Here is a 25,240-nt window from a genome sequence, read left to right as displayed (position 1 = left end):
TGTATATATACACACCATGTTTAATTATTCATTCATCCTTTGATGGACACTTAGGTTGATTTCATATCTTGGCTATTGTGAATAGTGCTGCAAGAAACATGGGGGTACAGTTATTCCTTTGTTTTTTAATTTTTAAAATTATTTTTTTAAATGTCTGTGGGGACATGCTAGGTATATATATTTATGGAGTACATGAGATGTTCTGATACAGGTGTGCAATGAGAAATAAGCACACTGAGGAGAATGGGTTTCCATTCCCTCAAGCATTTATCCTTTGTGTTACATTCTTTACATAAAGCAATCCAGTTACATTTTTTAACTTATTTAAAAATATGCAATTAAGTTATTATTGACTATAGTCACCCAATTGTGCTATCAATAGGAGGTCTTATTCATTTTTTCTGTTTTTTTTTTTTGTACCCATTCACCATCCCCACCTTCTCCCCAGCCACCCATTACCCTTCCCAGCCTCTGATAAACATCCTTCTACTCTCTATGTCCATGAGTTCAATTGTTTTGATTTTTAGATCCCAGAAATAAGTGAGAGTATGCGATGTTTGCCTTCTTGTACCTGGCTTGTTTCACTTAACATAATAGGCATAGGAAAAGGTGCTCAGCATCATTGATCATCAGAGAAGTGCAAATCAAAAATACAATGAGATATCATATTACCCCAGTTAAATGGTTTATATCCAAAAGACAGGCAATAGCAAATGCTGGTGAGGATGTGGAGAAAAGGGAACACTTGAACACTGTTGATGAGAATGTAAATTAGTACAACCACTATGGGGAACAGTTTGGAGGTTCCCTGCAAAACTAAAAATTGGGCTACCATGTGATTCAGCAATCCCATTGCTGGGTATATACCCCCCAAAAGGAAATCAATATATCAAAGAGATACCTGCACTCCTATGTCTGTTGCAGCACTGTTTACAATTGCTAAGATTTGGAAGCAATCTAAGCGTCCATCAACAGATGAATGGATAAGGAAAATGTGCATATACACAAAGGAGTACTATTCAGACAAAAAAGAATGACATTCAATGATTTGCAACAATATGGAGGTATTCTTTTGGTATACTGATTTCCTTTCCTTTGGATAAATAGGATTTCTGGATCATATGATTAAGTTCTATTTTTAGTTTTTGAGAAATCTCCATATTGTTATCTTATTTTAAGAAATGTCTATTCGTAACCTTTATAACCTTTGCTTCCACCCCCGCCTTTTTTTTTTTTTTTGAAACTGGATCTCACTCTGTTGTCTAGGCTAGGGTGGAGTGGCACAATCTCAGCTCACTGCAGCCTCGACCTCCAGGGCTCAAGCAATCCTGTCACCTCAGTCCCCCAAGTAGCTGGGACCACAGGCATGCACCATCATACCCAGCCAATCTTTGTAGTTTTTTGTAGAGATGGGGTTTCACTGTGTTGCCCAGGCTGGTCTCAATCTCCCCGGCTCAAGTGATCTGCCCTCCTTGGCCTCCCAAAATGCTGGAATTATAGGCATAAGCCACCATGCCCAGCCTACCCACTTTGTAATGGGGTTGTTTGTTTTGTTTTCCTGTCAAGTTATTCAAGTTTTAAAATATTCTGGATATTAGCACTCTGTTAGATGAAGAGTTTGTTTGCAAATATTTTCTCCTATTCATCAGGTTGTCTTTTCACTCTGTTAATTGTTTCCTTTCCTGTGTAGAAGCTTTTTAGTTTGTCTAAAAGTTTGTCTCCTTTTGGTTTTGATGCCTGTGTTTTTGAAATCTTAGCTATAAAATATTTGCCCATCAATGTCTTGGAGTATTTTCTCAATGTTTTCTTCTAGTAGTTTTATAGGTTGAGGTGTTATATTTAAGTATTTACTCCATTTTCCTTTGATTTATATGTATGGTGAGAGAGGGGTATGGTTTCATTCTTCATGTGGATATCCAGTCTTCCCAGCATCATTTGTTGAAGAGGGATCCTTCTCTCGATGTATGTTCTTGGTGCCTTTTGTCAAAAATCAGTCAACTACAAATACATGGACTTATTTCTAGGTTCTCTATTGTGTTTAATTGGTCCATGTGTCTGTTTCATACCAATAGCAGGCTGTTTTGGTTACTGTAGCTTTGTAGTGTATTTTGAAGGTAGATAGTATGATGTGCCTCAAACTTTATTCTTCTTGCTCAGGGTTGCTGTGGTTATTCAGGTTCTGGGTAGTGTCTTAGTACATTTGCATTGCTATAAAGGAATACTTGAGGCTGGGTAATTTATAAAGAAAAGAGATTTATTTGGCTCACAGTCTTACTACTGAACAAGCATGGCATCAGCATCTGCCTCTGGTGAGGTCCTCAGGTAGCATGGCAAAAGGGGAAGGGGAGCCAACACCACATGATGAAAGAAGAGAAGGTACCAGGCTCTTTTTAACAGCCAGATATCAAGAGAACTAATAGAGTGACAACTCACTCATTACCAAAAGGATGGCCCCAAGGCAACCATGAGCAATCCACCACCAGGAGGCAAACACCACCCATTAGACCTCACCTCTGACATTGAGAATCAAATTTCAACATGAGATTTGGAGGGGTAAACATCCAAGCTATATCATGTAGTATGATCATTTTAATAATATTAATTCTTCCAATCAAAAAGCATGAGGTGTCTCTTCATTTCATTTGTTTGTGTCTTCCTTAATTGCATTCATCAATGTTTTATAGTTTTCATCATAGAAGTCTTTCACCTCCTTGGTTAAATGTATTCCTAGATATTTTATTTTATTCTTTTTTGTGGCTATTGCAAATAAGATTGCCTTCTTGGTGTCTTTCTCCGTAGTTTGTTATTGGTGTATAGAAATGTTGCTCACTTTTGTATGTTGATTTTGTATGCTGTAACTTTGCTGAATTTGTTTATTAGTTCTAAGAGATTTTTTGATGGAGTCTTAAGGTTTTTCTAAATATTCAATCATGTCATCTGCAAAGATGGACAATTTGATTTTCCCTTTTCTGATTTGGATGCCTTTTATTTCTTTCTCTTGTCTGATTGCTCTGGCTAGGACTTCTAGTACTATATTAAATAACAGTGGTGAAAGTGGGCATCCTTGTCTTTTTCCAGTTCTTATAGGTAAGACTTTCAGCTTTTCCCCATTCATTATAATGTTAGTTGTGGGCTTGTCCTATATGGCCTTTCTCATGTTGAGGTATGTTCCTTCTATGCCTAATTGAGAGTTTTTATTATGAAGGGATGTTGAATTTTTTCAAATGCTTTTTCTACATTTATTGAGATGATCATATGGTTTTTGTCATTCATTCTGTTGATATAACGTATCACTTTTATTGATTTGCATATGTTCAATCATGCTTGCATGCCTGGACTAAATCCCACTTGACCATAGTGTATATATATATATTTTTTAAGTGTTGGCAGATTTGGCTTGCTGGTATTTTGTTGAGGATTTTTATATCTATGTTCATCAAGGATATTGGCCTGTATGTTTCTCTTTCTGTTGCTTCCTTTTCTGGTTTTGGTATCAGGGTAATACTGGCCTCATAGGATGAGTTTGGAAGAATGCCCTCCTCTTTGATTTTTTGGAATAGTTTGAAAAGAATTGATGTTAGATTTTCTTTATTAGTTTGATAGAAGTCTGCAGTAAAGCCATCTAGTCCTAGGGTTTCCATTGTCTGGAGACTTTTTATTACTGATTTAATCTCATTAGTCATGACTGATCTGTTCAGGATTCCTATTTCTTCCTTGATTAATCTTGGGCAGATTGTATGTGTTCAGGAATTTATCCTTTCTTCTAGATTTACCAGTTTGTGAGTATATTGTTGCTCATACTTGTCTCTGATAATCTTTTGTGTTTCTGTGGTATCAGTTGTAATGTTTCTCTTTTAGTTTGTGATTTTTATTTGAATCTTTGCTCTTCTTTAAGCAAAAGTTTGATCTTATCTTTTCAAAAAGTCAACTTTTTGTTTCATTGATTGTATTGGTTTTTAGGCTCTATTTTGTTTAATTCTGCACTGATCTGTATTATTTCTTTCCTCCTACACATTTTGGGTTTGGTTTGGTCTTGCTTTCCTAGCGTGTTATGATGCATCATTAGATTGTTTATTTGAAATTTTCCTACCTTTTTGCTTTGTTTATTGCTATAAATTCCTTCTTAATTGTGCTATTGGTGTATCCTATAGGCTTTGTTATGTTGTGTTTCTATTTTCATTTGTTTCAAGAAATATTGTCATTTCCTTCTTAATTTCTTAATTAACTCAGTGATCATTCAGGAGCATGTTGTTTAATTTCCATGTATTTTTAGTTTCCAAAATTTACCTTGTTATTGATTTCCAATTTTGTTCCATTGTGGTCTGATAAGATACTTTATATAATTTTGATTTTTAAAAATTTGTTGAGACTTGTTTTGTGGCCTTGAATATGGTCTATTCTGGAAAACGTTTTATGTGCTGATGTAAAGAATGTATATTCTACAGCTGTTGAATGAAATAGTCTGTAAATGTCCATTAAGTACATTTGGTCTAAAGTCTAGTTTCATCTGATGTTTCTTTACTGGTTTTCTGTCTAGACGATATCTTCAATATTGAGATAAATAGTTGAAGTGTCAATTATTATTGTATTTGAGTCACTCTCTCCCTCCAGGTCTAATAATATCTGCTTTATATGTCTGAATGCTTCATTGTTGGGTGTATATGTATTTAGAATTGTTATAGCCTCTTAATAAATTGATCAATTTATCTGTATATGATGATTATCTTTGTTGGTTTTTTTTTTACAGTTTTTAACTTAAAGTTCACTTTATCTGATGTAAGTATAGCTATTTCTACTTTCCTACTTGCTTTTGGTTTTCATTTCCATGGAATATCTTTGTCCATTTCTTCACTTTCAGTCTATGTCTATTTTCACAGTTGAAGTCATTTTCTTCTAGGCCACATATATTTGGGTCATTTTTTTTTTTATCCGTTCAGCCAATCTATACCTTTTAAGTGGACAGTTTAATTAATTTACATTCAAGGTTATTGTTGATAGGTATAAGGACTTATTTCTGTCATTTTATTCATTGTTTTTTGTTGTTTTATATATCCTTTATTTTCTTCTCTCTTATTTATTATTGCTGTTTTGTGGTTTTCTATGGTGGTAACACTTGGATCCTTTTTTTCTCATTTGTCTGCTTAGTGAGTTTTATACTCTCATATGGTTTCATGATGATATACACTTCCAGATATAGATTTCCATAAGTGTTTCTTGTAGGACCAATCTAGTGGTGATGAATTTCCTCATGTTTTGCTTATCTGGGAAAGACCTTATATCTCCTTCACTTTGGAACGATAGCTTTGCTGGGTATTGTATTTTAGGCTGGCATTTTTTTCTTTTAGCACTTTGAATACACGATACCTTTCTTTCCTGGCCTGTAAGATTTCTGCTGGGAAATCCCCTATTCATCTGATCTGGGTTTCCTTGCACATGAGTGGCCGTTTTTTTCCTGTTGTGTTTAACACTTTTTTATCTTGGGCTTGTCACAGTTTGACTATAATGTGCTTTGGAGAATACATTTTGTGGGAGGAGGTGTAGCTATTTGGACATCTTTCAACTTCTTATATCTGGATATCTAAGTATCTTTTAAAACTTTGAAAGTTTCAGCTATTATTTTATTAAATAAGTTTTCTATGCCATTATCCATCTCTTCTCCTTCTTTTGGGTATTTGGGAATACCCAAAATCCAAATATTTGGTCACCTTATGGAGTCCCATGTGTTGCAAAGGTTTTTTAATTAAAAAAAAATTTCTTTCTTTTTCTTTTACTAAGTTATTTCAAAGACTTATCTTCAAGTTCTGCAATTCTTTCTTCTGCTTTATTTGATTGTATTTTTTATGTTTTTCATTGAATTATTTAGTTCCATGGTTTCTGTTTCTTTTTTATGATTTCTATCTCTTTGTTGAATTTCTCATTAATATCTTAAATTGTTTTTCTAATTTATTTGTATTATTTATCTGTGTTTTTGTGTGTGTGTGTTTCACTGAAATTCTTTAATATCATTAGTTAAAATTATTTTCAGGCAGTTTATCAATTTTATTTTTGCTGAAATGTGTTGCTGGAGAAATTATTGTGTTCCTTTGAAGGTGTCATGTTTCCTTGCCTTTTTATGTTTCTTGTGTCCTGACATTGATATCCTGACATTGATATCTAGGCTAGGGTGGAGTGGCACAATCTCAGCTCACTGCAGCCTCGACCTCCAGGGCTCAAGCAATCCTGTCACCTCAGTCCCCCAAGTAGCTGGGACCATAGGCATGCACCATCATACCCAGCCAATTTTTGTAGTTTTTTGTAGAGATGGGGTTTCACTGTGTTGATATCATTGATATCTGTGCATCTGGTATAACAATCATTGCTTTCGAATTTTGGGGTTGGCTTTCATGGAGGAAAACTTTTTGTTATAGATATATCTATAGTGTTGGTTGAGTAGGACAGTTTATCTTTGATCCTGGGTACATGCTCTAGTGTAATTTCCATGATTTCTTCAGTGGTAATCAGTGTCAAGAGTGTCTGGGATTTCCTCTTTGGCTTAGACTATATTTATTAGTTAAGGCTGTTGTGAAGCTTTGCTAAGAATAAGTATATCAGACAAGCCAGTCCTTGGGTCTCAGTGGTGGTGGTAGCAGGCTGAGCATGCCTGTCCATGAGACCCTAGGTGGCACATGCAAGCACCAATGTGAGCTGATCTAGGTGGGTCAATTCTTGGGCTTCCAGGTGGCTTGCTTGTCTACCAGCAGTGGCAGCATTGGGTTAGGCAGGTGGGAAAGTTCTCAGGCCCGTAGGTAACATGCACGGTGTCCCCAACGGCAGTAGTGGTGGCAGGCCAACTCTCAGGTTCCAAGCTGGTATACACTGGTGCTAGCAGTGCTGGGCAGGCAATTCTCCAAGCCCCCAGGTGGCACATGTAGGTGGGTGCTGGAGGCGGTGGTGGCACCCAGCAGTGCAGGTCTATCCTCAAGGCTACTGATGTTGCACACAGGGTCAGGATATGATGAGTGGAATGGGGCAATTTACAGGCCATTGAGTGGCATGCTTAGGTGGTAGCAGGTGGGGCAAGCCTCCATGTAGGTCCTTGTATGGCATCCTGGCAAGCCATTTTCAGGCTCACTGAAGGCTCATGCAAGTGCACAGTGTCCCTGCTGCTGTGAGAAAGTGAGGCTGCTATCAGTGATAGTGACCCCAGGCAGGTGGCTCTCAGGCTCTGGGGAGACATGCTTCAGCTCTCTTCATCATGGGGGAACTCCTCTGTGAACTACCCATTTCCCAGGGTGTGAGACACTGTGCAGAATAGATGGCTGGGACCTAGATACACTGCCAGTCCAGCCAGCATGGCACCACTGCAGCCCTCCGGATGGACGAAGGAGGATATCAGTGGGGTTCTAGACTTGCAAAGATGTAGGGTTTACTGAGGCCCAGGACAGGATGCAATCTTGTGGGAGCTGGACTCTCAAAATGGTGCCATGCTGCAGTTACTTGGTTCTTGGGATTGGGGATTGGGATGTAGGACTCAGCATAAACTTCCCCTCTGGAACAATGCTATTGTGCAAACTCTAGGCAGCTCCCTATATTAGTCTGAGAACCCACAGAAGCTGAGGGGCTCTCCCATGGCTAGGATTGCAAGGGCCCACAGTGGGAATGTGGACTGCTAGGAATCTCTTGTTTATTCTTTTTCTACAGTGGGGATCCTTACCAGGCTTCTAGTCAATCCTAACCAGACAATTGCTTCACTTCTTTCTCTCTCTGTGCCTCAGAAGGATCTGTTCCCTATCACTTCCCTGCTGAATTCCAGTGTTCTATCTTAGACACTATTCGTTGTGAAATGATCTACTTGCTGTTTTGATCGTTTTTGGTGGTGAGTGTTGGGTGCCTCTAGCAACCATCTTGAAGCCTCTCGCTTGAGCTATTCTCTTTTAAGGGAAAGTTCTTCTCTCCATAGTCATGAGTATCAGTGTGTCTTTCAATAAGACAGTTGAGGGTTCCTGAACACAGGACCCAACTCCAGTCCGTAGAAACTACCCACACCTTTCTTCTCTGTGCTTGTATCTGTTACTGTAAACTACAGACTTTCTTATTGGTAATAATTGTTTTATATATTGAGAATTATATATATCTCTGTGTGTATATATATATTTAAAACAATTATCTATAACAATTATATATAAACAATTCTATATAAAACCATTATATATAAAATATATAATTGTGTATATAAAATATATAATTATGTATATAAAACAATTATATATAAATATATTTTTTTAATTCAGAAAAAACTAAAAGTCAATGTGATGTCATCTTTTTATGATGAATCACCTACAACACCTGTTTTTCCATCTAAGACTCTCTCTCAGAGTGGACATATGTTGCTACAAAGCAGTGAAATATGTTTTTCCCTATATTTAGTGTAGTTCATTTAGGGAAGAAAGTTCATCTGTTTCTAGACACCCTTTCATGGAATCTCAATTTCGATAGAGATTCCTACAAGATATATATGTTTATTCTTCCCACCCTCCCCACCACCACACACAAAATTAGAGCTCTCTAAACATCAGTACCTACAATAAGTCCCATTTTAAAAAATTTCTTTTTACTTTTATGGTAAAGTTGCTAAGACTGATCTGCCACCCTCACACGATTATTGTTTTGAAACTCCTGCCAATTACAAACAGAAACTCATGTTTCACAAACCCTGTCACTGAGCTCCAGAGACACAGAGTAACGAATAGGCTTAAAATGGAAATACATTGCAACTCTATTTTTCTGCTGAATGAGAGTTTTATTTAGAGAATCATCTCATGTCTACACAAGATTATACCAAAAGAACCAATGCAGTAAAATTTCATTCAGCTGTTTTATAAGGCAGGAAGTGGGGTGAATTTCATTCAGCTGTTTTATAAGGCAGGAAGTGGGGTGAATTTCATTCAGCAGTTTTATAAGGCAGGAAGTGGGGTGAATTTCATTCAGCTGTTTTATAAGGCAGGAAGTGGGGTGAATTTCATTCAGCAGTTTTATAAGGCAGGAAGTGGGGTGAATTTCATTCAGCTGTTTTATAAGGCAGGAAGTGGGGTGAAGTGGCAGGAAAGGACAGACATTCCAGGTCCTCTAGACCATGTTCATTATATTTTTCTTCTTCTCAAGGCCAATAGGAAGTAACTTGGTCAGGTTTGAGCTGGTCAGACAAAGTCAGAGTTGATTTTCTGACATGTCAGATCTGTCAACATTAGGAAGTCAATAAATGTATTAAGATAATGTAGTATATAAAGTAGAAAAATAGTTTGATATCACATAGGCATTTAATAATATGAATTTTTATTTTTAACTAAAACAATAGAAAACAAGCTGATACCATTTATAGTTTTTAATTAGATAAAGAAGTATTACACTCTTGTATAATTAGATATATTCTCAAATTAGCAGGCAATATTATTTTTGTTTCACAGACTATGCCACAGCACGCTCAAAGCTACCAAACTGTCCTAAAAAGATAAAGTAACCTTTCTAGAATTAGATTCATTTCATTTTACATCAATACTGCTAAAAATTTCCTTCAAGAGCTGACTCTTTCAATTTGGCTCAGAATTACTTTCTGATTTAATTCTTTTTTTTCCTCCTTTTAAAAAAGTTTTTTATTTCCATAAGTTTTTGGGAGAAACAGGTGGTAATTGGTTACATGAGTAAGTTCTTCAGTTTTGATTTGTGAGATTTTGATGCACCTATCACCCAAGCAGTATACGCTGAACCCAGTTTGTAGTCTTTTATTCCTCAACCCCTCCTACCCTTTCCCCTGAGTCCTCAAAGTCCATTGTATTATTATTATGTCTTTGCATCCTCGTAACTTAGCCCCCACTTATGAGTGAGAACATACAATGTTTGGTTTTCCATTCCTGAGTTACTTCGCTTAGAATAATAGTCTTCAATTCCATTCATGTTGCTGTGAATGCCATTAATTCATTCTTCTTTATGGCTAAGTAGTATTCCATCATATATATATGTGTATATATATGTGTGTGTATATATATGTGTATATATGTGTGTATATATATGTGTGTATATAACACACACACACACACACACACACACCAGTTTCTTTATCCACTTGTTGACTGATGGGCATTTGGGCTGGTTCATTATTTTTGCAATTGTGATTTGTGCTGCTATAAACAGGCGTTTGCAAGTATCTTTTTCAGATAATGACTTATTTTCCTCTGGGTAGATACCTAGTAGTGGGATTGCTGGATCAAATGGTAGCTCTGCTTTTAGTTCTTTAAAGAATCTTCACTCTGTTTTTCATAGTGGTTGTAGTAGTTTACATTCCCACCAGCAGTGCAGAAGTGTTCCCTTTCCACTGCATCCATGCAAACATCTATGATTTTTTTTTTTTTTTTTTTTGAGACAGAGTCTCGCTCTGTCACCCAGGCTGGAGTGCAGTGGCCGGATCTCAGCTCACTGCAAGCTCTGCCTCCCGGGTTCACGCCATTCTCCTGCCTCAGCCTCCCGAGTAGCTGGGACTACAGGCGCCGCCACCTCGCCCGGCTAGTTTTTTGTATTTTTAAAGTAGAGACGGGGTTTCACCGTGTCAGCCAGGATGGTCTCGATCTCCTGACCTCGTGATCCGCCCATCTCGGCCTCCCAAAGTGCTGGGATTACAGGCTTGAGCCACCGCGCCCGGCCACATCTATGATTTTTTGATTTTTTGATTATGGCCATTCTTACAGGAGTAAGGTGGTGTTGCATTGTAGTTTTGATTTGCATTTTCCTGATCATTAGTGATGCTGAGCATTTTTCATTAAAAAAAAAACAAAACAAAACTCACCTACTCCTCTTCTCACATACAGTGAATTTCATGTTTTCTTTTCCTGAGCTCCAATTTCTTTTTAGAATTACTTCATTTGGCATTACTAATAGGCAAGTTTCTCCATTTTTCTGGATTTGGTAATATCACAACCCTATGTAGTTTTTCCTTGACTTTTTTTTTTATTATTATACTTTAAGTTCTAGCGTATATGTGCACAACATGCAGGTTTGTTACATATGTATACATGTGCCATGTTGGTGTGCTGCACCCATTAACTCGTCATTTACATTAGATATTTCTCCTAATGCTATCCCTCCCCCGTTCCCCACCTCACGACAGGCCCTGGTGTGTGATGTTCCCCACTCTGTGCCCAAGTGTTCTCATTGTTCAATTCCCACCTATGAGTGAGAACATGCGGTGTTTGGTTTTCTGTCCTTGTGATAGTTTGCTCAGAATGATGGTTTCCAGCTTCATCCATGTCCCTGCAAAGGACGTGAACTCATCCTTTTTTATGGCTGCATAGCATTCCATGGTGTATATGTGTCACATTTTCTTTATCCACTCTATCACTGAGGGACATTTGGGTTGGTTCCAAGTCTTTGCTATTGTGAATAGTGCCATGATAAACATACGTGTGCATGTGTCTTTATAGCAGCATGATTTATAATCCTTTAGGTATATACCCAGTAATGGGATGGCTGGGTAAAATGGTATTTCTAGTTCTAGATCCTTGAGGAATCGCCTTTTCATTAAATTATTTCACCACTTCCTAACATTCTCTTCGGTATCTAACATGTAATATGTAATTCTTCAAATACTCAGGCAAGAATTAGGGCCATTGAGTAACATTATTTTTTATCCTGTCTCTGATAAGATGTTGTAAGCGAAATTATATCCTTGCTTTATAAGCCAGAAATGTTCATGGATTTGAAACATACCTTGGTGTACTTTTGTTATTTTATTTTTTATCCAATAAAAAGGAAAATTAAGTTTGAAGGAAAGTACAAAATAAAGTTAAACACTGGTGAAGCCAGGACCTGAACAATCTCTCAACTTTTGGCCACTGGTCTATGTTAGTGTATGTGAATGGATAAGAATCTTTAATGTCTCACACAGAGTGCTTCTCTAAAATCATTGTGGTATTTGGTTTCAGATGCATCAGATATGGAGCTGAGGCTTGTGGGTGGAAGCAGCAGATGTGCTGGAAGAGTTGAGGTGAAAGTCCAGGGTGCCTCAGGAATTCTGTGTGCTAACAGCTGGGGAATAAACATTGCTGAAGTTGTTTGCAGGCAACTTGAATGTGGGTCTCCAATCTTGGTCTACAGAGAGCCTCATTTCACAGAAAGAACATTACACATCTTTATATCTAATTCTGGCTGCACTGGAAGGGAAGCGTCTCTCTGGGATTGTATACGATGGGAGTGGAAACAGACTGCATGTCGTTTAAATATGGAAGCAAGTGTGATCTGCTCAGGTAATTTCTGGACAAAGATAAACACACTTATTCAATTATTTATTTTTTGCACTTATTTAATACATGTTTATGAAGTGGCTACTTAACAGTATTAGGTCAAAAGTAAATGAACTAGGTAAAAGTAATCCTACCCTCTTATCTAGAAGACAGGCATATAATAAAAATATATAATAAAATAATTGTTTATTTAAAATTGTGTGAAGTAGAAGCACAAGATGAAATGAGAAGGCATAATTAGAAGATATTACCTATTTGCAGAGTTGGAGAATACTTCTGTGAAGTGATAGTTAAGGAAAGATGCGAAGGACAGGTATGATTTAATCATATGAAGAAGTGTTGGGAAAATTAATTTAAACAGCAGTATTTTATTCGAGTACCACACTTGGGAATAAGCTTGTGTTATTCCGGGAACTAAAAGATGGTTGAAAGAAGAGGTATTAGATCCAAGTGAACAAGGGTGAAAAGTTATAATAAAGTCTTGATATGTAGGGAAGGGAAAGGTTATTTATGGAATAGGAATTCTGGACTTTATTCTAAAGTGAATGATAAACCATTGAAGGTTGTAAGCATGATACAATTTGCATTTCAAAGACAGCACTCTGGCTGCAGTGTGGTGTGTGTGTGTGTCTGTGTGTGTATTGGAGAGAGGAGGCTATTGGATGCTGGGAGTCACGTTGACTAATTCTAGGGAAGATGTGGAATTCTGATTAGGATGCTCACTGTAGAGCTGCTGAAAAGCTTCCAAATTTCAGAAATATTTAGTAGCTGAAACCAGCAGAACTTAATACACTGAATGTGGGAATAAAGATAAAGGTTTCTAGACTAAGCAGATGGGTGCACTGCAGTTTCATTGTCTGGAAAGATAATCTTGGAAGAGGAGCAGGTTAGAGAGAGTGGGATGATGAGTCCAATTTTGTATGTGTGAAATATGAGGCAATAGTAAAGCAGTCATCAAATGAAGAGGGTTGGAGGAAATATGATATAAAATTTAGGTGATCAGAAGACTTCTATTGAATGGAGATGTAACTATTAGAGTCCTAGATATGTGGATGGAAACTAAATCTAGGAATAAAATGTAAATTGAGAATGTTTAAAGCCTAGATGAAAGAAAGAGGAGCTCTTAGGTCTGAGGAACAATAATATTTAATAGTTTATTGACATAAAAGAAGTTGGAAAAGCATACTGAGGAATAGTGGTTGCAGAATGTCACATCACTAAAGCCAAGGGAAGAAGATGTTTCAAAAAGATGGGGACATGGATTAAAAAAAGAAAAAACCCTAAGAAGCCAATATAGATGAAACTGAACAATTTCCACTAAACTTAGCAACAGAGAAGTCATGAATAAATTTAATAAAAGTAGTTTTGTCACATTAGAAAAAGGAGATCATTTCAAGTTGAGAAGGAAATGGGAGGTAAAAATGTTGGAATAATAGGCATAGATTATTTCCAAAAAGTTGAAATTTTAAGGGGAAGAAATAGATAAGGTGATGACTAAAAAGGAATATAATCTCCAGGGGAGTTACTCAATTTTTTTTATTGATAGGAGATTCTAGAGTAGTGCTGTTCAAAAGAGCATCACTTTCTGCGATGAAGTAAAATATATGCTATTAGCTGATGTTAGAAGCTATGGGAAAAAAATAGAACTAGAAAATAGAATCCAGAGTGTTTATGGGACAGAATGAAATTCCAAATAAAATGATTGGAGTAGGCCTTACTTAAAAGGTGAAACATAGACAAAGACTTGAAGGTCATGAGAGAGTCAGTTATATGCATATATGCAGAAGGAAAATACAAATAGAGATACAGCCAGTTGAAAAGCCTTGGGGTAGGATTATGCCTGATATGTTTGAAGAAGAGAAAGGAATCCAGTGCAGCTGAAGAGCAGTAAGTAAAGCATCAGAACATGGCACCAAAAGAAGTAAATGAGCAGGGGAAGGTCACTGAGGGACAAGTAGATCTTTGTAGGAGTTTAAGTTTTTACTCTGAGTAAAATATGGAGTCATGGGAGGATTTGGGGCAGAATACTGATTTAACCTGATACATCATTTTAAATGACCTCTCTGGGTTTTTATTTTTTTAAAAGATGAACTATAGAGGAATAATTACAGAAACAGGGAATCTGTAGGAATCTAATACAGTAACTCAGGCAAGTAATGATGGTGGCTCAATCCAGGCACTAGGATTGAAGGGGTGAGAAGTTTTGGGATTGTGGACATACTTTGAAAATACAGAAAACAAAACTTTCTGAAAGGCGAGATAAATTATGCAACAGAAGTCAAGAATTATTTCAAAATATTTGAATGTCTGGAATGGTAGAGTTCTATCAATAGGAATATGGAAGTCTGCAGCCTTGGATAGAAGTTTGAAAAGACTCCAAAGAATTCACATTGAGATGTCTATAAGAAATCCAAGTGGAAATGCTAAGTAGAAATTGGATAAATGAGTCAGGAGTTTGGAAAAATGGCTGGGTTGGAGACAGATAATTTACATTACTAATATAAGTAGTTTTGCTGCAAAGAATAGAGTCACAATAATAGGCAGTATTTTTTTGTTGTTTATAAATTACTCATTTAGATGGATTACTGGGATCTAACCAGTAGGTAGAAGTCTTTCTATTCTTACATTACACCATCTTCTTAAGATGACTACAAATCTTCATATATGTTGTTTAATGCTGAGGTTACTTAGTAGTTTTTAATGTAAACAAATTGTGCAATTCATTTCCTTCTGAGGAGCTCTAAATCTAGGATTGGTGGGTCACCAAGACATAGAAAATAGATATGTAATCCAGATCTATGAATTTAAGTCTGTACTGCTAATCTCATCCTCTGAGCCACTGCAAATGGGATATTCTAAAGATGAATGGAAAAAAATTGCTCTGGGGTTAGAGGTGGAGATTGGAGACAGGGATAGATATTGGAAAACCCTAAAAACTAACTTTTGAAATACTATTTTGTAGCCCACAGGCAGCCCAGGCTGGTTGGAGCTGATATGCCCTGCTCTGGACGTGTTGAAGTGAAACGTGCAGACACATGGGGCTCTGTCTGTGATTCTGATTTCTCTCTTCATGCTGCCAATGTGCTGTGCAGAGAATTAAATTGTGGAGATGCCGTATCTCTTTCTGTGGGAGATCACTTTGGAAAAGGGAGTGGTCTAACTTGGGCCGAAAAGATCCAGTGTGAAGGGAGTGAAACTCACCTTGCATTATGCCCCACGGTTCAACATCCGGAAGACGCTTGTATCCACAGCAGAGAAGTTGGAGTTGTCTGTTCCCGTGAGATTTTTAAATAATCTTAATTGGTGGGGCTAGAGATGGGGAGTATGAGGCTGGAGCGGATAAGTCATGATGTCTCTTCTATGGCCTTGTCTCCTCCCAGGATATACAGATGTCCGACTGGTGAATGGCAAATCCCAGTGTGACGGGCAAGTGGAGATCAAGGTGCTTGGACAATGGGGCTTACTGTGTGACACCCACTGGTACCCAGAAGATGCCCATGTTCTATGTAGACAGCTCAGCTGTGGGGCTGCTGTCTCAACCACAGGAGGAAAATATATTGGAGAAAGAACTGGTCGTGTGTGGGGACACAGGTTTCATTGCTTAGGGAATGAGTCACTTCTGGATAACTGTCAAATGACAGTTCTTGGAGCACCTCCCTGTATCCATGGAAATACTGTCTCTGTGATCTGCACAGGTAAGAGAACAATGCTTATGGTTAACTACTGTCAATATAACCCAGAGATGGTAGAGGGAGTGTGGGATTAAAGGAAAGAGGGGTAAGAAAATGGGGGCACAGGTGGAGAGAGGATAGGCATGACAGTCAAAGAGTAACATGTAAGAAATAATGATAACTAGGGCCATTCCTAGGGTGAAGTTAACAACTCTGTGTTTGGGATTTACAAGTAGACATCATTAATACAAATGATTTCAATAGACGACAGGGTTTGAGAAGTCCTTACCACAATTGCTGATTCCATGTTATCACAGAACTCTTCAACCTTTTCCATGTATTTTGGTCTTACTTTTGCCCCATTTCCTACACCCTCCACCAGGAAGCCTGACAGGGCCACTGTTGCCATGCGTTGCAAATTTATCTGACCCGTATTTGTCTGCAGTTCCAGAGGGCCGTGCTTTCATCTGCTTAGGTAAGCAGAATCAGTTTTAGGAAACACTGCGACCCTAAAGAATGTGACCTATTAACTGGACTTTCTCCTCTAAGAGGACAAACGGCTCCGCCTGGTGAACGGGGACGGCCGCTGTGCCGGGAGAGTAGAGATCTATCACAACGGCATGTGGGGCACCATCTGTGATGACGGCTGGGACCTGAGCGATGCCCACGTGGTGTGTCGAAAGCTGGGCTGTGGAGTGGCCCTCAATGCCACGGTCTCTGCTCACTTTGGGGCTGGGTCAGGGCCCATCTGGCTGGATGACCTGAACTGCATAGGAACGGAGTCCCACTTGTGGCAGTGCCCTTCCCGGGGCTGGGGGCAGCACGACTGCAGGCACAAGGAGGACGCAGGGGTCATCTGCTCAGGTCTGTGCTACTACCTTTGCACCCTCCTCTACACATACGTGCACACACTTGCACACACACAATTGTAAAGTATAGTGAAAAGTGTATGGCCTAGGAATAAAAAAAAAGGCACTTGATTTTAATCCTAGTCTTATACTGATTTCTTTTTTTTTTTTTTATTTATTTATTTATTTATTTATTTATTTATTTATTTATTTATTATTATTATACTTTAAGTTGTAGGGTACATGTGCATAACGTGCAGGTTTGTTACATATGTATACTTGTGCCATGTTGCTGTGCTGCACCCATCAACTCGTCATTTACATCAGGTATAACTCCCAATGCAATCCCTCCCCCCTCCCCCCTCCCCATGATAGGCCCCGGTGTGTGATGTTCCCCTTCCTGAGTCCGAGTGATCTCATTGTTCAGTTCCCACCTATGAGTGAGAACATGCGGTGTTTGGTTTTCTGTTCTTGTGATAGTTTGCTAAGAATGATGGATTCCAGCTGCATCCAAGTCCCTACAAAGGACTCAAACTCATCCTTTTTTATGGCTGCATAGTATTCCATGGTGTATATGTGCCACATTTTCTTAATCCAATCTGTCACTGATGGACTAGGTAGTACCATTCAGGACATAGGCATGGGCAAAGATTTCATGTCTAAAACACCAAAAGCAACGGCAGCAAAAGCCAAAATTGACAAATGGGATCTCATTAAACTAAAGAGCTTCTGCACAGCAAAAGACACTACCATCAGAGTGAACAGGCAACCTACAGAATGGGAGAAAATTTTTGCAATCTACTCATCTGACAAAGGGCTAATATCCAGAACCTACAAAGAACTCAAACAAATTTACAAGAAAAAAACAAACAACCCCATCAAAAAGTGGGCAAAGGACATGAACAGACATTTCTCAAAAGAAGACATTCATACAGCCAACAGACACATGAAAAAATGCTCATCATCACTGGCCATCAGAGAAATGCAAATCAAAACCACAATGAGATACCATCTCACACCAGTTAGAATGGCAATCATTAAAAAGTCAGGAAACAACAGGTGCTGGAGAGGATGTGGAGAAATAGGAACACTTTTACACTGTTGGTGGGATTGTAAACTAGTTCAACCATTATGGAAAACAGTATGGCGATTCCTCAAGGATCTAGAACTAGATGTACCATATGACCCAGCCATCCCATTACTGGGTATATACACAAAGGATTATAAATTATGCTGCTATAAAGACACATGCACACGTATGTTTATTGCAGCACTATTCACAATAGCAAAGACTTGGAATACTGATTTCTTAATACCCTTGTCATATTACACTTGTCTGGGTATCATTCATAACTGAGAAAAATAAGATTGGTCTTACTGTCAGAGCAGGTTAGACCCCAAAAAAGGGACCTTACGTTACATCCACCGTGGCTCTGAGAACACACTGTCAACCGTGTCCAATCTGCCTTTTTTTGTTGTTCTGTTTTGTTTTGTTTTAGGCTTTTAGTAGCCTGAAGCCATGGTTATTAGTTTCTGTCTCTAGTGGTAAGCGGAAAAGAGGGATGAGGAAGGGGCTTTACCAGCCTGACCAGAAACAGAAACTAAGAACCCATAACTGTATTCTCTCCCTTGGACATCCCTGCAAATGGGATTAACCTCCTGATTATTTCCTGAATTGAATTTATGTTCGAGAGTAGAATGTAGAAGGTTGCATTTTAACTTAAGTTGATACAAATTTAAAGCTCAAATACTATATTAGGGAAACCCACGCTAATCGTGAAATCACACAAGACCTTTAGTTTCCATCAGATTTATGCTGTTAATATGTCAGAGTGATTTATGAAATTGTATCGTGAGCCCTAATATATTATTTCCAAGGGAAAAATGGATTCCTTGGGGAGGAATTTTCCAACTCCAAAGGAAATATTTAACACTAAGTTTTGTATTTCTCTGTAGAATTCACAGCCTTGAGGCTCTACAGTGAAACTGAAGTGGAGAGCTGTGCTGGGAGATTGGAAGTCTTCTATAATGGGACCTGGGGCAGCGTTGGCAGGAGGAACATCACCACAGCCATAGCAGGGATTGTGTGCAAGCAGCTGGGCTGTGGGGAGAATGGAGTTGTCAGCCTCGCCCCTTTGTCTAAGATAGGCTCTGGTTTCATGTGGGTAGATGACATTCAGTGTTCTAAAACGCATATCTCCATATGGCAGTGCCTATCTGCCCCATGGGAGCGAAGAATCTCCAGCCCAGCAGAAGAGACCTGGATCACATGTGAAGGTGGGTATCTTTCTAAACACTGGCTGTCACTGAAGCCCTGTGAAATATAACTTAGCACAAATAGCAAATCTTTCCATTCAGGAGCACATGACAGACTCACTGAAAAGTGCATGACAATAAATCCTGATTTATCACATCTATTCTATATTGAAATTTTATTATTTTGGTTTAGTATTTTACAGGGTATTTAAAAATGTATATTGTCTCTTTTGATTCCTTTAAGCTCCTTGTGAGAAGCTGGATGAAAGCACATAAAAGGATAACAACTCATAAAAAATTATAGTGTTTTAAAAAATGAAAATATTATATATATACTTTGTCCTAGAAATTCTAGAAAGCCCAGAACTTTTGAGGAAACGTGAATTAATTAGGGAGATTAAACAGCTCTATTTTTTCCTGCAGAACATTTTACTATGGGAAGTTAGTTGATTATTTATAAGAAAATTGTCTTATTTGATTAAAATTTAATATGTTTATTGTAGAGATTTTAGAAATTGTACAATTATAAACAATAAAATGCATTCCACGTTTAATCTGATTATCAAAAATAACCATTACTAATATTCAGAAACATTAACTATTAGACTTCCTTTTGTACAAAAACTTGAAGTTATGATTGTGTGTATGAAATATAGATATGTGTATATGAAATATAGATACTGTATATGTGTATATGTATATATAGTATGATATATATGCATGTAATATATAGCATTGCACTATATTTAGGATTTCTGTATCCTACTTTTATATGTAAAAGTACACTGTAAATATATTCTAATTTCAATTAATAGCTTTCAAATGGCATGTAATATTTTATCATGTAAACATAAATAACCATGCGATTATTGGTGTTAAGGCTATTTCTCAGTGTCAAACTAGTATAAATAATGCCATTATAAGCATCTTTATTCATTTTCAGTGAATCTCTGATTATATCTGAAGGTTATATTTCTAGTCCCATAATGAGTGGGTAAAATGAGTGAACATTTTTATGATTCTTTATATGTACTAGCTAATTACTCCAGCAGAAAACCTATGCATCAGTTTTCATTCTTATCACCAGTATATGAGAGCATTGATTTTATTTCACCCTTCCCATCAATGTTACACACAGAGAGAAACATATACACAGACATACACATAACTTCCCAAATTAAAATTTCACCTAAATCAACATAATTTGCATGGGCTTGGTTAGTAGTGGATATGGACATTATTTATGAGTATTGTCCATTTGTGGTTCATACTTTTAAGCATTTTGCTTCTTTTTACTATTGTAATTTTGTCACAAAATATCATTCCCCCAAAAATTGAAAAAAAAAAACAGAAATCTTGAAAAAAAACACAAATATCACCTATAGTACCATGATCAGTTGATGATATGTAGCTGATGTTACACTCTTGAGTATCATATATGTGTATATAATTATATATATTCGTATATTTTATTGCAAAAAAGTTATACTATGCATTTTTGTGCTGCCTGCTCTTTTGATATAGCAGTATTTTCTCAAGTTAAAGTATATATTTTTTTACCATATGATACACTGTAATCTGACACACCAAATCCCTGTCATTGGACATGTAAAAAATTCAAGTTATTTTTCCATTTTAAGTAACATCACATTAAATATCTTTAAATATAGAGAAAATTATTTTAAGCATATTTCTCAATATTTTCTTCCCAAAATCTATTTTCCTATTTGATCAATTATATTACCAATAATAAATTAAATTAAATCCAATAATAAATTTTGGATTTCAACTATCTTAAGTTTTAATTTATCAATATTGTATGTTAAAATTTTACATCTATATGTATATGAATGATACTATGCAATAGATCTTCTTCAGTGCTCTTTTTATATTTGTTGATATTAGCATTGGAGATTTGTTGAAATATAAAATTGACTAGGATGAATTCTGCCAGCTTTTATGATCTTTAATAGTATATGGAATAAAATCATTGTGTTTCAATATTTGAAAGAGAATAACTACAGCTATTTTGGATAGTAATTTGTTAATACTTAAAAAGAATGTCCAGGACTATTGGCTTATTCTCATTTTCTTGAGTCAATTTTGTGAAAGGATGAAAGAATGCATTAGTCAGTTCTCATGCTGCTAATAAAGAAACATCAGAAACCAGGTAATTTATAAAGGAAAGAGGCTTAATGGACTCACAGTTCCACATGGCTGGGGAGGCCTCACAATCATGGCTGAAGGCAAAGGAGGAGCAAAGTCACGTTTTACATGGTATCAGGCAAAAGAGCATGTGCAGGGGAACTCCCCTGTATAAAACCATCAGATCTTGTGAGACTTATTCACTATCACAAGAACAGCACAGGAAAGACCCATCCCTATGATTCAATTACCTCCTACCAGGTCCCCCCAACAGCACGTGGGAATTATGGGAGCTACAGTTCGAGATTTGGGTGGGGATACAGGCAAACCATAGCAAAGAAGTAGGATTAAAAACGATACTCTGAATTTATTATTATATAGGCCATTCAATGATTTATTATTATATAGGCCATTCAATGGTAGGAGGTAGAAACTAGTCTAAAAGTATTTATTAATGAGCAGGAGATTTACAAAAATGAAGAGAAAAAATTAACACTTTCAAGATGTTTGGCTATGCGAGAGAGAAAAGAGTTAACCTGGTAACTGGAGAGGGACTCTTATGACAATGAGAAAGGAAAATTTTTAAAGGGTACATGTGAAAGTTATCAGGTTTGGGGACTTGGGGATGACTTATCAGACCTGGGGATGAGATGTTTAGATCAAAAACACCCTTTTGAATAGAAGCCAAATTACCTAAAAGTTAATTAACTACTGAAACTGTAACTTTTCCTATATTATTACGGGAACTAAGATCCAATAGAGAAATCCCAAGATTCTCTTTTGGTCTTCATGTGGTTAGTGGGCAGAGGTAAGGCTGAGGCTTAGAATATGAAAGAAAGTGTAACAAAATAATAAAGAATGAGAAATAAAAATGATAAGATCATTCTAAAATATCGAGGATTCTGCCAACTTTTTTGGCAGCAAGTTTAAAATGACCCCAGTTATAATTATCTGCAGTGAAACTCAGTATTTCAGGAACCAGCTTAAAGGAGGTGGAGAGTTAGGCTTATCCTGCATTTGCACACAGCTGTGTAATGAGAGGTCACTAGTGCCAAGGCATTGTTCATTTGGGAAAGAGAGTGTTTGTAGTTATGATCTTGGTATACATACTTACAGGGAGCGAAGTGAAGGCAAGAAAGGACTGATAATTGGAAGACATAGAAGAAGCAATGGTCTATGGATCAGACTTGAGCCAAACGAACATTAGTTATATTTGGAGAAATCGTGAAAATGAGAGGGACAAGACAGGAGGTTTGTGTCAGATAGGACATTGAAATTTGGAAAATGAAATCAATATGTTTTGTTTTCAAACGCCTAGAGTAGAAAATGAATATCTGGTTTGGCCTCGCTGGAGATGCTTCACCCCTTGACTGTGATTAGGACAAACCACAGTCATGTGTAGGGGCTTATTCACTTTACAGGTTCTTGTCTAATCTATGTAACATTGAAATTCTGCCTTCCTTACCACACCCATATTCATCAAGCACATTTATTACCTTCACGTTTTTCTACCTCAGCATTCTCCCACAATCTCCTTCAGGAGTAAAGACAGCCATGTTTTGTGCCTTTGTAGATAGAATAAGAGTGCGTGGAGGAGACACCGAGTGCTCTGGGAGAGTGGAGATCTGGCACGCAGGCTCCTGGGGCACAGTGTGTGATGACTCCTGGGACCTGGCCGAGGCGGAAGTGGTATGTCAGCAGCTGGGCTGTGGCTCTGCTCTGGCTGCCCTGAAGGAGGCTTCGTTTGGCCAGGGAACTGGAACCATCTGGCTGGATGAGATGCAGTGCAAAGGAAATGAGTCATTTCTATGGGACTGTCATGCCAAACCCTGGGGACAAAGTGACTGTGGACACAAGGAAGATGCTGGCGTGAGGTGCTCTGGTAAGTGTGAAAAGGCCATGCTTAAACTGAGCCTCCCAGTAATGGTAGAGAACATTGGGAAACAGCCTTACTCAGAGAGTTGGGCTGAAGATACTAGGATTTCTTGCTGAAGAATGAAAGGCTATGTTAAACTAATGTTTTTCCACAACTAAATAAGATAATGTTCCACAGTTATCTAAAATAGCCCCCATAATTTTGAGGGAAGAAAGCTGGATTTAGCCTTAGACTAAATCCTCTTAGCAAGAGGATTCTGAGGAGTGATATTTTAAATGACAGCCAATATTCACAGACGTAAAAAGGATATTTAAATGGCATCCAATATTCACAGGAGATGTGAAAAGAAATACCCAGTTCCTTTTCATTCATTTATGTCTTTCTCTCTCTCTCTCAGGACAGTCGCTGAAATCACCGAATGCCTCCTCAGGTATAGTCTTCTGCCTATCAGTGCTGACATCAATACCTAAGGCTATAAGGAAGATCAAGGGAGGGCAGAAACTGCTATGATACTCAAAGAAGACTCTGGATTGCAGAAAGATGAGTCTCTGGGTCGCAGCCAGTGGTATCAATAGCTCTATGATTGCTTTGCTATGCAGTCCTTCTCTCTAGAAAAATCCTTTTTACACGCAGAGAAGGATAAGACTCTCGTGGTACCCTCATAGATAGAATTATCTTTCTAGATTCTCAACTATTCTTTATGAGACTGGCAGAAACAGCTCAAGCCTCAGGAGAATCACTTAAACCCAGGAGGCAGAGGTTGCAGTGAGCCGAGGTCATGCCACTGCACTCAGCCTGGGTGACGGAGTGAGACTCCATCTCAAAAAAAAAAAAAGAAAAAAGACACAGCTCACAGCTCAAGCTCTAGTATTTTCTGATTTCTGATGTTTTAGTAGTGAATGTAATGCAAGAGGAAAGGTTTAATTATCAAATCTTTCGCATAAAATTGGAAGTAATTTAGGGCAATAGAATTATGGAAAGATTTGGATTCAGTTGTTCCTAGATCGTTTTCATCTAAAATAGCTCTCAAAAATTATGTATTGTTCATGAATATGCTGAAATGTATAGCCATTATTCTTCTCAGCAACCAGGGAACCAGTTTTTTTTACAATGTATAAACCCACAACTGATATCTACTAGTTTAATACTTATCAATGCTTAATTTCTATACAGGTCATTCTGCACTTATTTTATCTAGTATCTTTGGTCTCCTTCTCCTGGTTCTGTTTATTCTATTTCTCACGTGGTGCCAAGTTCAGAAACAAAAACATCTGTCCCTCAGAGGTGAGAGCCCCACTAGGATTGTATAAAATGTGAGTTACTTGCCACCAAGGGCACACAGGATGGGGGATTCTTGCAGAGGGGAAGAAATACACTTGCAACTTTGAGTGAGATGGATTGGAAAGTGCCAGGCCAAATGCAGAAGCATGTGGAAGGATCAAGAATCAGCCCATCCACAATTTCCATTTACACAAATGTAATCTTTTAGAAGCTGTAGCTTGCAATACAGATGATGAGTCAGAGAGGCAAATATCTTAGCTGATAGAAGGAAAGGAATTGTATGTTTGGGTTCAGAATCTAGATTGCAGAAATAGCCAATAGAAAATGTAGAAGCATGGTGGAGGATTAAGAACAAGAGTGTCCTGGGTTTGAACACCACTTACATAATTTACTAGCTGTGTGGCCTTTGGCTAGAAACTACCTTTCCAAAATCCAATTTCCTAATTTGTAAAGATAATAATAGTACTACCTCATTAGGTTAAGATAGTTAAATAAATTAATCATCTGTATGAAAAATGGCCATCACATAGTAAGTACTATGTAAAGAACTTAGTAATAAAAGTAGAAGAATATCAAGGGTTCAAGAAAAAGGAAGATAAATATTAAAATTGTTAAAAATTCACTAGCAGGGTAGGTGCTGAAAGGGCCAATGGATTTTAGCTCAGAGGGATTAACATGTGTCAAACCTTAGCATTAAGTGTCCTAGTATAAGGGATAGGCCATTTGAATTTGAATCCTAACCATGAAGCATCCATTCTCAGTTTCAACCAGAAGGAGGGGTTCTCTCGAGGAGAATTTATTCCAGGAGATGGAGACCTGTCTCAAGAGAGAGGACCCACATGGGACAAGAACCTCAGGTCTGTGCAACTCCAGGGGCCTCATTCCATGGAGAGG

General features: G+C 37.6%; 1 protein-coding gene across 2 annotated transcripts in view; it reads left to right on the top strand.

Moving 5' to 3' along the window:
• CD163L1 (CD163 molecule like 1) overlaps window positions 1–25,240 on the top strand; it is an 83,203-nt gene that overhangs the window by 45,272 nt on the left and 12,691 nt on the right. Inside the window, exons 9-18 of one of the 2 annotated variants that reach the window (XR_006690381.2) lie at window positions 11,952–12,272; window positions 15,232–15,546; window positions 15,650–15,964; window positions 16,323–16,415; window positions 16,490–16,804; window positions 18,745–19,065; window positions 22,763–23,071; window positions 23,463–23,495; window positions 24,239–24,378; window positions 25,108–25,203. Coding sequence is in view for 1 of the 2 variants with exons in the window: in XM_005570013.4 (XP_005570070.4) it covers window positions 11,952–12,272; window positions 15,232–15,546; window positions 15,650–15,964; window positions 16,323–16,415; window positions 16,490–16,804; window positions 18,745–19,065; window positions 22,763–23,071; window positions 23,463–23,495; window positions 24,239–24,349; window positions 25,108–25,203 (2,229 nt within the window). In the remaining variant the exon portion in view is untranslated. The remainder of the gene's footprint in view (window positions 1–11,951; window positions 12,273–15,231; window positions 15,547–15,649; window positions 15,965–16,322; window positions 16,416–16,489; window positions 16,805–18,744; window positions 19,066–22,762; window positions 23,072–23,462; window positions 23,496–24,238; window positions 24,379–25,107; window positions 25,204–25,240) is intronic. The other variant, XM_005570013.4, reaches the window with a different exon arrangement.

The sequence above is a fragment of the Macaca fascicularis genome, chromosome 11 (genome assembly GCF_037993035.2).
Source record: "Macaca fascicularis isolate 582-1 chromosome 11, T2T-MFA8v1.1".
In the NCBI taxonomy this organism is placed as follows: domain Eukaryota; kingdom Metazoa; phylum Chordata; class Mammalia; order Primates; family Cercopithecidae; genus Macaca; species Macaca fascicularis.
This window is presented reverse-complemented; position numbering and strand designations above follow the sequence as displayed.